Below are 14,337 nucleotides of genomic sequence, written 5' to 3'. Positions count from 1 at the left end.
CAGAGTAAGTAGGCCCATGTCGTCATTTTTATGACGTTTTACAGAGTTTGATGTTATCATCTGTTTTTTGTCTTATTTACGTTATTACACTCACAATGTGGTTTATTTGTTTGCAGGAGTAGAAATTTCTACAATAATTCTACCAAGGAAGAATCCATTGAAATATGGAGCAGATCCAAATCCGAAGGTGTGTATCAAATAATTTATTTTCTTCAGCATGCAAACGGTCCGGTCCTTTTCAATAATCCTAATGTTTGATGTCGCCCAAAAAAAAGGCACTCCCTTCCAATCGTAATACATTAGGTTTTAATAATTCACCCGACAGGGTTTGTACAACCACTGTCCCCATTTTTCTAATTTATTTTTCTAGTGCATGTGAATAGGTCACATTGAATCATGTTGAACCTAAAAACAATTTTACAAAAAACACACCTTAGCCCACACGGTATCACTACCACCTGCAAATAGTCTGCTCAAAAAGCCATGACACATTTCTTTAAAAAAAAAAACAAAAAAACAGCAGACTCACATACTTCCCATTTGAAGTAAAATGACCAACAGGAAGTTTATTCTTCAGGCGTGGATCAGCATCCACTCCTCATTTCCTTCTTTGGATTGTGTGCGTGTGTGTGTGTGTGTGTTTGTGTCTTTAGATTAGTGAGGCAAAGCGAAGACTCAAACAAGGGAGGAATGTCAAATGAGACAATAACACCTTGGGCGTGGTTTGCAAGTATTTCCTGTCACACTCAGGAGTGACTTTCGGAAGTTCAAAAAAAAAAAGAAAAAGTTGACTCGGATGAAAGACGACAAAAATGGCGACAAGCAGCGGCAACAGCCAGGAGGAGCCCAACGTCCCCTGTGATACGTGCATGGGCGAGCCGGGCAAGGCCGTCAAATCCTGTCTGACCTGCCTGGTATCCTTCTGCGAGGATCACCTCAGACCTCACCTGGAGAACGCCAAGTTCCAGAGCCACCGTCTGGTAGAGCCTCTTCGCCACGTGGATGCACAAACGTGCGACATCCACCGTCTTCCCCTGGAGCGCTTCTGCCTGACGGATGGCTGCTGCTTGTGCTCTGACTGCTGCGGTCAGGGGCACCAGGGTCACGCCACTTCATCATTGGAGGAGGCGAGGGCTCAGATTGAGGTCTGAACACGTTTACGTTTGCAAATTGAGAACTAGTGTGGGCTAAGTCCATTTCCCCGTTTTTAAAAAACTGACAGCTACAGTGGGCTAACTCAAGTTTGTCTTAAAACAGAACTTGTGTGGGCTAACTCCATTCCCTCTTTTTAAAACAGAACTAGATTGGGCTAATTGCCTTTTTTTTTTTTAACTAAGCAAAGAATAGTCTAACTCTGTTTTGTCTTTTTGAAACTGAAGTTGAGTGAGCCAAATGCTTTTGTCTTTTTTTTATTTTTTTATATATATTTTTTAAATAAATAAACAACTACAGTGGGCTAATGTCATTTTGTCTTTTTAAAACAGACTAAAGGGTGCTCGCTCCATTTGGGTTTTTTGTTTTTGTTTGACTGAGAACTACAATAGACAAAATATTTCTCTTTTTTTTTTTTTTTTTTTTAATAAAAAGAACTAGAGTGGACATTTTGTCTTCTTTGTAACTGAGAACCAGTGTGAGCTAACTTCATTTTTGACATCGAATGTTTGCACAATAGTTGTGGGAATCCAAAAATGTCAAAAACCTTTATCTCGGCCGTTTTATCTAAAAAGTATGTCTTTCCTCAATTCATTTCTGCTCTTAACTTAAAAATGGCAAAACTGAGTTAGCCCACTCTAGTTCTCATCGGCTCAGATATTGTCTTTGTCATGTTCCACTTCACAATTTGGCTGCACTTGGTTCTAGACTGACCTGCAGAAAAAGCACGAGGAGATCAATCGGAGCATCGTGGCCACCGACAAAGCAATGGAGAAGCTGCGGAGCAACAATGATGGCATGACGGTACCATTTACCCCTGAATGAACTGATGATGATTTTTTTGCTTGTGAGGTGTTTACAAATGGTTTCTTGCCAGTTAGTTGTGGGTGGTGTGGGTGGTGCGTTTTGGGCCATCAGTGAGGACTATATCCACTTCTTAAATCCACCTCTTCCTTTCTGTGGTCTGGGCTCCAGTCTTTGGTGCAGGACGTATCTGCTCAGGTGGATCAGCACTTCTCCAGGCTGCAGGAGGTGGTGGCGGAGGCCAGGAAGCAGGTGGCGGAGCGGCTGCAGGCAGAGCGGAGGCGAGCGCTGCGCCAGGCCGAGGGCGTGGAGGCTCACTTGAAGCAGAGGAAGGCGGAGCTGAGCAAGACCTTGGCGAGGATCAACAAAGTGGCACGAAGCGAGTGCGATGTCTCCTTCCTGCAGGTCAGTGCCAGACGAGTTATGTAATTCTTACGCAATCTCAAAGGTTGACAGTGTATACAGATTTGAGCATGATGGAACATAAAGGCTCAAGAGAGGAAAAAAATCTTCTATAAATAAGGTATTATGCTCACAGATCCTTCGTTTTGTTGTAGGAATACTCTCAGTGGAAGGAGGGAGCGGCGGATGTTTGCTTGCCTAAAGTTAGCGTGACCCGTGTCGACCATGTGAATGCTTACGTCCAGGTCGTAGCCAGTGTCACCCAGAAGCTGTGTGACCTGATCCTCTCCTCCTACCATGAGAATCTCAGTACCATTTCTCAAGGTGTGATGGGACGAGGAAGTGTGATTTGTTTATTTTTTTAATCCTCTCTGTGGATTAACGGTTGTGTTTTGTATTTATCTATCAAACAGGTGGCGAATCCCAGACGCCGCAAGTTTTGTTGCCCGATCCGATGAACTCAGAAGACTTTTTAAAATGTAAAAAAAAATATATAATACATATGTATATCAATAGGACATGTCAAGTCATCTTTCCCCACTGAAATGAATTGAAATGCCCATAATTCGTTCCAGCCATCCAAAAAAAAAAAAGACAACCACATTTTAAAATGTTTATTTCATGAGATAACTAATATTTTATTTTAAGACCATATGTAATATGTCATAATGAAATAGAATTAAAAATAATTCAACAATTTTTGACACACTTTGCATCAGTTAAAAGTTGTTTGTGCCACCTGGGGACAGTATAAAACAGATAGACAGACGATATACTGTACATGGATGACTCATCTCCTCGCAATGATAAAAAATACAAAATGTTCAACGCTCTTTGCTTCTTTCCTTTTTTTTTTTTTACAGTCCGCTTCAACTGGGACTGGCAAAAACAGCTTGGGGTCACTTTTTTGTAAAATTGAGAAATATATTTCAAAAAAGTTCTGCTTTTTATGAGTGACTCGAGTTCACTATCAGCATACAAGTTTATGCTCACAATTCAAAGCAAATTATTGACAAAATGACAGCTTGTACCTCCAACTGTCGGGTGTCTCATATCTCAAGGCGCCATTGTTCTGCATAATAGGTTCAACCTGAAATTTCAACTTGTTTTTCCCCTTCAGATGCAAAGAATTTGACATTTGACCCAGACACCGTGCACAACTTCCTGCGCTTAACAGCGGACAACATGAAGGTGACCAACACCAGCCCATGGCAACACAGCTACGTGGACCACCCCGATCGCTTTGAGGACTGGCGCCAAGCGATGACATCACAGAGTGTTTACGAGGGCCGCCACTACGCCGAGGCGGAGCTGAGTGGCGATGGGGCTCATGTCGGCGTCACCTACAAGAGCATCGAGCGCAAGGGCCGAGAAAGCACCGGCTGCATCACCGGCAACGACTTCTCTTGGTGCGTCGGGAGGAACAGCCGAGGCCTCTCCGCCTGGCACGCCGGCGTGGAAACGCCATTAGAAGCGCAGGACGTGACAAGAATCGGCATTTATATTGACTTCCGTGCCGGCCATGTGTCATTTTACCATGTGAGCGGGTCCATGAGGCTGCTGCACAAGTACAACGCCGATTTCATTGAGCCATTGTATCTCATTGCGTGGCTCTCAAAGAAGGAGAATGTGGTTTGTCTGGTTAATACAAAGTGATGCCTTCTGCATTTATTAAAACAGACATACCATGGAGAATGTACTTTTGTATTGGCTCGGAAACAATCTTTTGTTATCTGCCTTTTTCTAAACATATCTCTGAGCAAGCCATTGTGCACTTCCACCCCACTGTGATGACAAAGTGGCCCTTATTTGCATTATGTTTCTTTACCTGATGAATTGATCAGCTGAGTGATGATCACAAGTTATTTTCAAGTGGTGGCCAGACAAACTGTCTAAAATACAGAAACATCCACATCCCATGCGAGTATGATGCCACTGCTGTCACGTCACAGCCCAAAGGTAAGCAGAGGTGTACAGTATTGAGTTTTGTTGGATGCAAAGATTAGCTCATGTCAGCTTCTGGTAAGCAGTGGGGCGCTTATTTGATTGCATGCTAAAGTCGAAGTGGTACAGGTGTATTTTTGTTGAGTGATGTGTCCCTGCGCAACGTACACACAGTGTCGCGTATGAAGCTCTGTCACTATGAGTGAAAACTGGACAAAAAAAGCCCAAAAGTAAAAATGCAATTTTGCGTACTACATAAACAAAACAACCAAACAAACAAAAAAACACTTGCATATTGTTCCCACAGAGATGGAAGCAAGAAGAAAACTCTCAACTCGTAATTAAAATATAGTTTTCATATTCACTGTTTTGTAGTCGATTGCTAGCCAACTAGTCGATAAATATTGTACAAATAAATTAAATAAAAGTTTGGGGGGGGGAGGGGGGAAATGTGTGAACATATGCCGGAAGTGACGACTGGACCGTAATCAGTTGAAACCAATCTCACCTGGTGGTCGTATCGTACGGCCCTCAAACGCGGACAGATATATTTTGGCTTTTCTCTCACTTGATATGGCTTCGATGCCTTTTAAAGTCTTACAAGTTGCACATTTTTATTTCCACTCTTGTTTATATAAAAAAAGTGTAACAGCTGACGTGAAGAGTTCGTTTTTACTGTTTTGTTTGTTTGTTTTGTGTGAAGGCTAAAAGACGCCATGAGAACTGTGGCACAAAAGATGCTAAGGACCTGCAACTTTTTGTTCACAAGGTAAGGCAACACGTAAATGCTAATTGTAACGTAATATTGTTAATTTAATCAAGTTCCTCCCTCACTGAGCTTTTGTAAAGGCCGAATTCTGACACAGGTCTTTTATTGAATCTCATTAAACTGGGCAGGACACATATTTTGAACTTCAAGGCACATATTTGAGAAAACCTCAGCATACATGTGGTGCATTTCGTCGAACTGCATTAACAAATGTATTTGTTCAAATCTGGGCCTTTTTAAATTGAACATTAAGCAGATATACTTGCAGCAATGGAAGAAAGACACTCAAAATTGTCATTGTAACAGACACCCAATGAAATTTAGGTGCACCTTGTCAATTTTCACAGTGAAATTGGGTAAAAGCAAAAACAGGAGAATTTTAAGGAAGGGTAACGGACTGTTTGAATTCGCATTGGGAATTAATTTGAAAGTGGAACCAGTTCTTTTCCTTCGTGGTTTCCTTTCACTTTGTATTGATAGGTGTTATCAGACCCTTGTGGCAAACCAACTTGAGACCGCCACCACTAATCACTCATCAGAAAGGGCACGCATGATAAAAGACCCAAACTTTCTTGTTTTTTTTAAAGGTTGCAAAGTTTCTGGTAAATTTCCATGTAATGGTAAATTGTGGAATTTTAGAAATATCCCATTGATGAAATTTCTGTAAGAGTAAGATTGGAATTCGGGATCATATTTAATGGAAAGGTATCCTCTTTAAACAAAAATACTTGCTCTTGTTTATGATATATATGAATGGCCATGCAGGAAGACCCCAAACAGCGATGTCGAGGCCCACCCATCCAACATCGAAACAGCCGCCCAGATGGAGAACATCCAGCACCTGCATGACATGGAGGTGACACGGGAGTACGTGCACCACGTGGGGGCGGTGGCCGAGCGCGCCCACCACGGCGGCGGCTGGCTCCTGTCGGGCATCGTGTGCATCAACGTCCTCATTCTGGGCTGCGCGCTGGTCAGCAGCAGCGCCTTCAACAGCGTGTCTGTCACGGCTGTGCACCGCCAGGTCTTCCTCATTGTCCTCCTTACCCTCACCATGCTCTGGATGCTCTTCTACACCGCTGTCACTCATCGCAAGAACAAAGACCTCATGACTCAGGACAGTCACGCGGGGCCGGTGTGGCTCCGAGGTAAACAGTCGACTGTGTTGGGAATCATTTGCTACTTCCTAATCACTTTATAGGGATTTGTATGGTTGATTTTAACTCATTTAATGACCTCATTGTGATTATTTACATTTTTTTAAGCTGGACTTGTGCTGTTTGGCCTGCTCAGTCTGCTCATGGATATCTTCAAGATGGCCAACTACATTGGCTACGTTCACTGCGACTCTGCCGTCAAAGTGGCCTTCCCTGCCGTGCAAGCAGTGTTTTTACTAACCCAGGTTGTCCATTTTTTATTTTTTCCTCAAACACTGCTTTTTAGTCAATGCTTGATTTAATGATAGTGTTCACACGCAATAGTGTCATTTGTTCGCGTCCCTGCTATGTTGGAGTTGTCCCTCGCGACATCACGTTTCACATTTTGCAAGATTATTTCCCCGGCAAGTAAAATATATTGGTCGCTACTTTGTGGATTTCGTCTCTTGTGGGGTTGGTCCGGAAGCTAACCTGTGTGAAGACAGCAATTAGCATGATGTCGTCATGTAGGTCACGTTTTTCTCATCCTCTAGATCAGTGTTTCCCAACCAGTGGTACACATACCCTTGGGGGGTTACTTGAGCACACAGCAGGATGTGTGTGGGAAAAATTTTCTAATTTAATTCCAAGATCAATAACTGGTGACACGCAAGTTTTAGGAGGGGCGTTTCCTGGACTTAAATAGTTTGCCATCAGAGCCCATTTACCAGTTGGCTTAACGTGCTCTTTGAATACAACAATCACTCATAGCAGAACTCTTAAAAATTCCAAGCCACTCTCCTGATAAATTAAAAGGCCTTTATTGTAATACTTTGGTCGTATTTATTTATTTTTTTATTAATGTCTGACTGGTTGTTTCTCTCTTAGACTTACTTCCTGTGGGTCCACGCGAAGGACTGCGTGCAGCTCCACGCAAATGTGACGCGGTACAAATGCCACCCTTGAGTATTCATTCCCAAAGTGATCCGTTGCCATGGCGAGAAATTCCTCATTTGTCGTTCTTCCCGTCGCCAGGTGCGGCCTCATGCTCATGCTATCCACTAATCTGGTGGTGTGGATGGCGACCGTCACTGAAGAGTCAATTCACCAGATGGACACTCCCTATCTGAATGCCAGCTTCTCGCCCAAGATGTACAGAGGTTTGGGGGTTATTACGATGTCTGCTACCCATAGCTTAAGTATTCATGTTCATTACTCAAGTAGAAGTATAGATATCAGGATTTCATAAACTTTATTTTGATGTTCCAAAAAAGATGGCACAGGTTCTGTGTTATATTGTCTTTTAATTTTAACAACATTCACTCAACGTTTGGGAACTGAGAACGCTAATTATTGAAGCTTTGTAGGTGGAATTATTTTCCAATCTTGCTTGATGAAGAGCTTCATCTGTTCAACAATCTGGGGTCCCCATTGTCATCTTTCACGCTTCATAATGTGTCACGCGTTTTCAATGGGAGACAGGTTTGGACTGCAGGCACGATAGTGTAGTACCTGCACTCTTTTAAATACTAAGCCACAGGAGCATCTAAAGGAAGGCTTCATGAATTAACAAGTGTGTAGACTTGCCGCATGCTGTCAACAGGTTCCCTTGCGTTACACTAAAGATGATTGCGTTCAACAGTAAGCTGTCTTCTAGACTCTGGCGTGTGACTGCCCCCAAGATATTGTGCGCATCCGTGTACAGTAGAATGTCATTTCGCGAGCTGAGGCCCCACGCTGCATATGTTCTTGTCTCCATGTCAGACACTTACGACCAAGGAGTCAATTGCAGCTGCAGTCACTCTGCATGCAGCACCTTCAAGGAGGCCTTCTACTATCTCTACCCCTTCAACATAGAGTACAGCCTCTTTGCCTCGGCCATGGCCTACGTCATGTGGAAGAACGTGGGCCGCCTGGTGGATGACAAGGGACAACGCAGGGCCAAGTTCCATCGCAAGGAGGTGCTCGCAGGCCCCGTGCTGGGCCTCCTCCTCGTCGCAGTGGGCCTGGTGACTTTCGTCGTATACGAGGTGGAGATCACCCTCGAGGACCAGGCCGTGCGTCGCAGTGCCCTGCTCATCCATTTCGTCATGAACATCGTGATCGTGAGCCTCATGTGCGTCTTCACCGCGGCGGGATGCGTCATATACCGACTGGACCGCCGTCAACACGTGTCAGAGAAGAACCCCGCTCGCAGCTTGGACGTGCAGCTGCTGGTGGGGGCCTCCATGGGCCAGTTGATCATCAGCTACTTCTCCATTGTGGCGGTGGCGGCCACGGGGGCTCAGGACCGCTTGGACGCCCTCAACTTGTCGTGGGCCGTCCTCATGGTGCTGCAGCTGTGCCTGCAGAACTACTTCATCATTGAGGGCCTCCATCGCGAGCCCTTCCACATCATGCAGGAAGACGCCCAGCACACCAACGCGCGCACCGAGGTGAGCGAGGTTGCCAAGAGGCAGAAGTCAACCTGCAGGCTCATGGCGGGTGTGCGGCCAAACTGGAAGAGGAAAATGCTGAAGGAACTGTGCGCCTTCCTGATGCTCACCAACATCATGGCAAGTTAAACACACTGCGATTCATTTTGCTGACTTCCTGTTTTATTGTGGCGGGTGGGGGGAGTGGTCATAAGTCTTCATCCCATAAGTCTTATGTATAGAGAGAAAATACCTTTTTTTTTTCTTTGTCTTAGTTCTCCCAAATGCTTTAAACACACTTTTTGAATCAGTGTTCCACTGATTATCTTACGCTGATAAAAAATTTGTCTTAAAAACAACATCATCTAGTTAAAATGTTTAAGCCACTAACAATCACCGTTTGGACAATTCTTTCGGCGATTATTACGTGTACCACTTGAGAGCATCCCTGTCCCAGCACACTGAGATAATGGTTTTAGTTTTAACGCTATTTGTTGTTGGCTTTCCAGCTGTGGATCATGCCTGCCTTTGGGGCTCGGCCTCAGTTCGACCACACCGTGGAGATCAAGTTTTACAAGTTCACCATGTGGACGGCCGTCGTCAACATCGGACTCCCTTTCGGAATCTTCTACCGCATGCACTCGGTGGCCAGTCTCTTCGAGGTGTATATCCTTTCCTAGTCGTCACACCTCGTATGTGCAGCAGCTTTTAAAAATTTTCATTATCTTAATTTGTAATAATAAAATTGGAACATGAATGATGGCAGTTTTTGTTTTTTTCCTGCTGCCTGCCCAAATATGTTTAATCTGGAACTAAGAAACACTTGGCGATTATAGGAATTTGCACCATGGAAACTTATTTAATTTTTTTGTTTCAGGGGCAATTCCCCTTCTAACGGTGCACGCCAGAGCACAAATTACCAGTAAATACTTTGTGGCCTGTGATGATGAATTGGATGCACCTGCGTTAGCGACAAATGATCTGAAATGCCTGTCAGAATGATGGATTGCACTTGTGCACCACCACACAAAATATTGTTAAAACTTCAAAACTGAGCAATATTGTGGGTCTTAAAATCTGAAATTGTTATAAAATGGCTAACAAAATAGTCAACTCAGTTTTCAAAGGCTAGCACAGCTGAACTAAAAAAATAATTGTTGCCTTGCTTCAAGGGAGGGAAACAGTGTCATCTTCTGGCCAAAAAAACCCCTTTGACTTCAGTTTTTCTCAAAATATTTAGTTACTGCATTTAGCATTTGACACATTTCACATAGCGATATATAATGTACAGTTTTGAACAAGCAACGTCAGAAACAAAACAATCCAGTCTAGTTTGTACTGCTGCATTAAAAGGTGGAAGTTCACCTTAAAACATTTCAAGTAGCATCATCCCCCAAAGTTAAGTGACGTATGTGACTTTTTGTGGCAATTGGCATTGCTGAGAATTCCTGTTTGGAATATTTATGAGGTGTCAAACAAGCATCCTAACTCAATACCAAAGTGCATCTGCAAATTGGAGGCTGCCCCCCCCCCACCCCCCGCCCCCCATGCTGCAGTGGCAAAAAATACATTGCTATGACGTCATATAACCAGATTTTGTCCCCCCCTCGTCTAAAACTAAAACCAGCTGCACAGGTCAGAACAACATGTAACGAGTTGCCTATTGAAAATATTTAACTGATAAACGAGCACTCGGCATGCGTCGTGAGGAGTATGAGGTGCCTTCAACACAGCTTCGCGCTCTGTAGTCTACATCTTCTGAATCTCAAATAGGCGCACGTCCGTGTCATACCATATGGGAGGGTCCACATTGCTGAAGAGAAGGGGAGGGGGGACAATTATAATCCGTTTCTTATGAAATCCCAATAGAGTAAACCTGTTAGATACATTCCAATACTCACCGCAGGTAGACCACACCCCACATGTAGGTGCGAAACCACATGGCCGTGCCAGCGTTGGCCTGGTACTTCCGGATGAGGATGGGGTGAGGAACGGGCAGCAGGCCGACTAACGTGCCGTGCTGGAGGAACTTGAGGATCTCCGATTCATCTGTCAGACCCCTGTCGTGACATACCATCAACGTGAATGTTTATATCACCAACGTCAAGACAAACAAAGGCGTCTGATCCAACAAGCGCGTACTTGTCGATGCAGATCTTCTCCACCTGTGGAACCAACACCTGCAGCAGACGCATGATGGTCTGCAAGGGGAGCTTACGCTTCCAGGAGAGGACCTGGGCAAAGGTAAACAGGAAAAAACAGAGTTAAAATGCTTTTGTTTTAGGTTAAGTTCTTATTACGAAAAGGAGATAAATCGACTTACCCACTCTGGTGTGGGAGCCCAATGTGATGCTGAAGAGACGCTTGACAAACGTGTTCTCTCCATTTCTGCCTCAGTGTAGAAAACATCCTGGGAAGAAGAGTTACCGGTACACACAGTTTTCCTTGAGCTCCAAAGCCAAGTGCCCAATCCTACTTGGATTTTACCCATAAAGTACTGGCCTCAGCTGAGCCACTTATTCTCACCGAGCCCTCCCTTCCCTGTGGTTCCGTTTTGTTTTTTTTGTTTTGTTTTTTTGCAATAAATACACACTAACTTCATTGTCTTTGCCCGAGATGGATTCAGTGTCGCTGGTCCCGCTGGCTGTGATCTGCTCCGAGTGCTCCAGCTTGGGGATGGACACCATGGTACCATCCTCAGACACCTGAGACTTCTCAGTCAGTTTGTCAATGCCTGTTAAGAAATACAAACATCAGCTCCTTCAAAGACCGCTTTTTGTGTTTTTCATGATAAAAGCTTGATTTACCAGGTATGGCGACCAGGCTGGCCTTCAGGGTGCCAGGTTCTGCTGGCACGGCGGGGCGGGAACCCTCCATGGAGACAGTCTCCTGCGAGCTGGTACGGGAGATGGCGTCAGGCGACTTCCTCTTTCTCTGCAGGGCCTTCTGGATGGTGGCCGGGTCCGATGGAAGATTAGCTAGCTGGTGGAAGATGTTACGCTTGCGGATGATAGCGTACACCAGATTACAGTTCCCTGGGGAGGACAATCATCCATTTATTAGGTTGTTCATCACGTCCCAACGTCTCAGAAATGGAGGCAAAATGAATAGTGCTGTTGACTAAACTAGTTCAGAGTAATTGGTTTGGTATGTTAGTTTAATTGGCACTTACCGTTTATTGGTTTTCTGCCTATTCAAATTATAAAAATAAACACGGCTCACATCAAAAGCTGATGAGAAAAAATGTTAAAATACACCACACATTACTATGTTTTCATACAAATCTCATAGTGGAATATTTAAGATTTGTATGCCTCTTTTTGACTTTTCATACAAACTCGAGACAGCAAGTGCTGGATCGAACCTTGCACCTCTGCACTGTGAGGCGGGCATCCTAACCATTATGTCACCGTCCCGCCTAAATAGGTTGTCATTTGATTAAATTTAATCCAAAGTGACAGAAAAGGCAGAGTTTAATACTTGTCAGAAACAGGTATAGTACATAATCTGTACATGTACATATAGTACAGCCCATGTATAGTCAGGCGTATTTGGCTGTAAAAAATTACCATTTATAGTAAGGCGTTTTGGGCCAAAAAAAACAACCATGTATAGTAACGCGTTTTTAGCCCAAAAAAACCCCGACAATGTATAGTAAGGCGTTTTTAGCTGAAAAAAACAACCATGTATAGTAAGGCGTTTTTAGCCGAAAAAAACGACCATGTATAGTAAGCCGTTTTTAGCCCAAAAATACGAACATGTATACTGAGGCGTTTTTGGATGAAAAAAACGACCATGTATATTAAGGTGTTTTGAGCCGAACAAAACCCACCATGTATAGTCAGGCGTTTTGGGCCTAAAAAAATGACCATGGATCAGAAAATGGATAACCATGCATGTTTTTGAGAACACACAGGAATGCTGGAGCTGGATTCGAACCCTGCACCTGTGCAGCGCAACGCAGACGCACTGACCATTCGGCTACCAGGCAGGTCACGAACACTGGTCCCTGTAGTCCAGAAAAAAGTGTTCTTAATTGTCCTTAATTTTCAGGGAAAGCTTCTAGAATGAAATAAAAATCCTGAAAAATTCACCTGTGGCGTTCATTTCATTTGTGTGTTATTTTTCCCCACCCTTCCAATTAATAGTTTTGTCGGAAAATACGCCTGACGCCCTTTCCCTCAAACCCCGCTGTCGGGCAACATGCCTTCCTGGTTTCCGCTCTGCTTTTCCCGACGTCTTCCATCAGTTCCGATGATGATCACGTGATCACGTCGGGTCATTTTGGGCCAATTTGACGTACAGTATGTCAAAAAAAGGGTTCGCTGATTGCCCCTAAAAATAAAGATGTGCCCTTCCTTTGGCAGCAATGATTTCAAAACCAGCTCAGTGATATGTGGTTTTCTGTTCATTAAATCCACCGTGAATCACCTGCTGCATGGAGAAAATGTCCTTAAAAAATGGCTAAATTAGCCCTCAAAAGTCCTTAAAAGGTACATAAATAATAAGCAAGTGGAAGAGTGGGAACCCTGTGTCTACACTGTCCCGTGGTGTCAAGAGTGAGCACGAAGAGGATAAAATGAATGGTCGCACATATTTTTGGAAACCTGCGCAGGCACGGTTAGAACGTGCAACCTCACAACGAACGGCCGGAGCGGGAATCGAACCCTGCACCTCCACAGCACAACACCGACGCACGAACCATTCGACTACCAGGTAGGGAATGAATGTTCGATATTGTTCCTCAGTGTGAGTGTGAGCGCGAATAGGGGAAGAGTATCACAAAATGGATAGCCATGCATGTTTTTGAGAACACACAGGAAGACTCGAGAGGTAATCGAACCGTGCAACTCCACAGTGCAACGTTAACGCACTAACCATTTGACTACCACGCAGGTCATGGACACTATACACTATTGTCCATACATAAGACTGTTTTTTTGAAATGTATGCGCACGGATAGTAAGGCTTTTTTTGTAAGTATTTTTTTCCGAAAAAAACGACCATGTATATAGTCAGGCGTTTTTTGCCGAAAAATACAACCATGTTTAATAAGGCGTTTTTAGCCGAAAAAAACGACCATGTATAGTAAGGCGTTTTGGGCCCAAAAAAATGACATATTATACTAAGGCGTTTTGGGCCGAAAAAAACGACATATTATAATTAGGTGTTTTTGGATGAAAGAAACGACCATGTATAATAAGGCATTTTTCACAACAACTAAAAAATGACCATGTATAGGAAGGCGTTTTTACAGCCAAAAAACGACCATGTATAATAAGGCATTTTTCACAAGAAAAAAATGACCACATACCTGTATGCTCAGGTGTTTTCAACCAAAAAAGACGACCATGTAGTATAGTAAGGCGTTTTTTGCCGAAAAAAACGACCATGTATACTCAGGCGATTTTAGCCGAAAAAAAAGACCATGTATAGTAAGGCGTTTTTCACCGAAAAAACGACCATGTATAGGAAGGGGTTTTTAGCCGAAAAAAACGACCATGTATACTTAGGCGTTTTTGGATGAAAAAAACGACCATGTATAGTAAGGCGTTTTTAACCAAAAATACGACCATGTATAGTAAGGAATTTTTAAACGAAAAAAACGACCATGGATAGTAAGGCGTTTTTAACCGAAAAAAATGACCATGTATAGTAAGGCGTTTTTGGATGAAAAAAACGACCATGTATAGTAAGCCGTTTTTTGCCGAAAAAA

The 14,337-nt window shown here is 43.6% G+C and overlaps 3 protein-coding genes across 3 annotated transcripts in view; 2 read left to right on the top strand and 1 right to left on the bottom strand.

Moving 5' to 3' along the window:
• Window positions 1-104: 104 nt before the first annotated feature.
• LOC109521434 (tripartite motif-containing protein 16-like) lies at window positions 105-4,057 on the top strand. Its single transcript, XM_019879258.1, has 7 exons — window positions 105-187; window positions 654-1,145; window positions 1,861-1,956; window positions 2,128-2,361; window positions 2,514-2,682; window positions 2,772-2,837; window positions 3,479-4,057. The coding sequence occupies exons 2-7, from the start codon at window positions 813-815 to the stop codon at window positions 4,012-4,014; spliced, it is 1,434 nt and encodes a 477-aa protein (XP_019734817.1). The 5' UTR covers window positions 105-187; window positions 654-812; the 3' UTR covers window positions 4,015-4,057.
• Window positions 4,058-4,769: 712 nt separating this feature from the next.
• Window positions 4,770-9,386, top strand: LOC109521429 (otopetrin-2-like). Its single transcript, XM_019879250.1, has 7 exons — window positions 4,770-5,071; window positions 5,837-6,219; window positions 6,337-6,473; window positions 7,096-7,154; window positions 7,243-7,367; window positions 7,972-8,762; window positions 9,131-9,386. The coding sequence occupies exons 1-7, from the start codon at window positions 5,019-5,021 to the stop codon at window positions 9,299-9,301; spliced, it is 1,719 nt and encodes a 572-aa protein (XP_019734809.1). The 5' UTR covers window positions 4,770-5,018; the 3' UTR covers window positions 9,302-9,386.
• An 845-nt stretch (window positions 9,387-10,231) lies between these two features.
• LOC109521425 (protein HID1-like) overlaps window positions 10,232-14,337 on the bottom strand; it is a 17,737-nt gene continuing 13,631 nt past the window's right edge. Inside the window, exons 10-15 of the mRNA XM_019879247.1 lie at window positions 11,429-11,656; window positions 11,219-11,355; window positions 10,945-11,031; window positions 10,764-10,855; window positions 10,523-10,681; window positions 10,232-10,434 (exon numbers count right to left, since the gene is read on the bottom strand). Of these exons, the coding sequence (XP_019734806.1) occupies window positions 10,371-10,434; window positions 10,523-10,681; window positions 10,764-10,855; window positions 10,945-11,031; window positions 11,219-11,355; window positions 11,429-11,656 (767 nt within the window). The 3' untranslated portion in view covers window positions 10,232-10,370. The remainder of the gene's footprint in view (window positions 10,435-10,522; window positions 10,682-10,763; window positions 10,856-10,944; window positions 11,032-11,218; window positions 11,356-11,428; window positions 11,657-14,337) is intronic.

Source organism: Hippocampus comes, unplaced genomic scaffold, assembly GCF_001891065.2.
Source record: "Hippocampus comes isolate QL1 unplaced genomic scaffold, H_comes_QL1_v1.1 scaffold366, whole genome shotgun sequence".
Lineage (NCBI taxonomy): Eukaryota > Metazoa > Chordata > Actinopteri > Syngnathiformes > Syngnathidae > Hippocampus > Hippocampus comes.
This window is presented reverse-complemented; position numbering and strand designations above follow the sequence as displayed.

What these genes read in the sequence shown, in the direction of transcription:
- LOC109521429 (XM_019879250.1), top strand. Translation starts at nt 5,019, where the DNA reads ATGAGAACTGTGGCACAAAAGATGCTAAGGACCTGCAACTTTTTGTTC. An exon ending in TGCAACTTTTTGTTCACAAG is followed by an intron (nt 5,072 to 5,836) that starts GTAAGGCAACAC and finishes ATGGCCATGCAG; the next exon opens with GAAGACCCCAAACAGCGATG. An exon ending in GGGGCCGGTGTGGCTCCGAG is followed by an intron (nt 6,220 to 6,336) that starts GTAAACAGTCGA and finishes CATTTTTTTAAG; the next exon opens with CTGGACTTGTGCTGTTTGGC.
- LOC109521434 (XM_019879258.1), top strand. Translation starts at nt 813, where the DNA reads ATGGCGACAAGCAGCGGCAACAGCCAGGAGGAGCCCAACGTCCCCTGT. An exon ending in GCAACAATGATGGCATGACG is followed by an intron (nt 1,957 to 2,127) that starts GTACCATTTACC and finishes TCTGGGCTCCAG; the next exon opens with TCTTTGGTGCAGGACGTATC. An exon ending in TCTCAGTACCATTTCTCAAG is followed by an intron (nt 2,683 to 2,771) that starts GTGTGATGGGAC and finishes TCTATCAAACAG; the next exon opens with GTGGCGAATCCCAGACGCCG.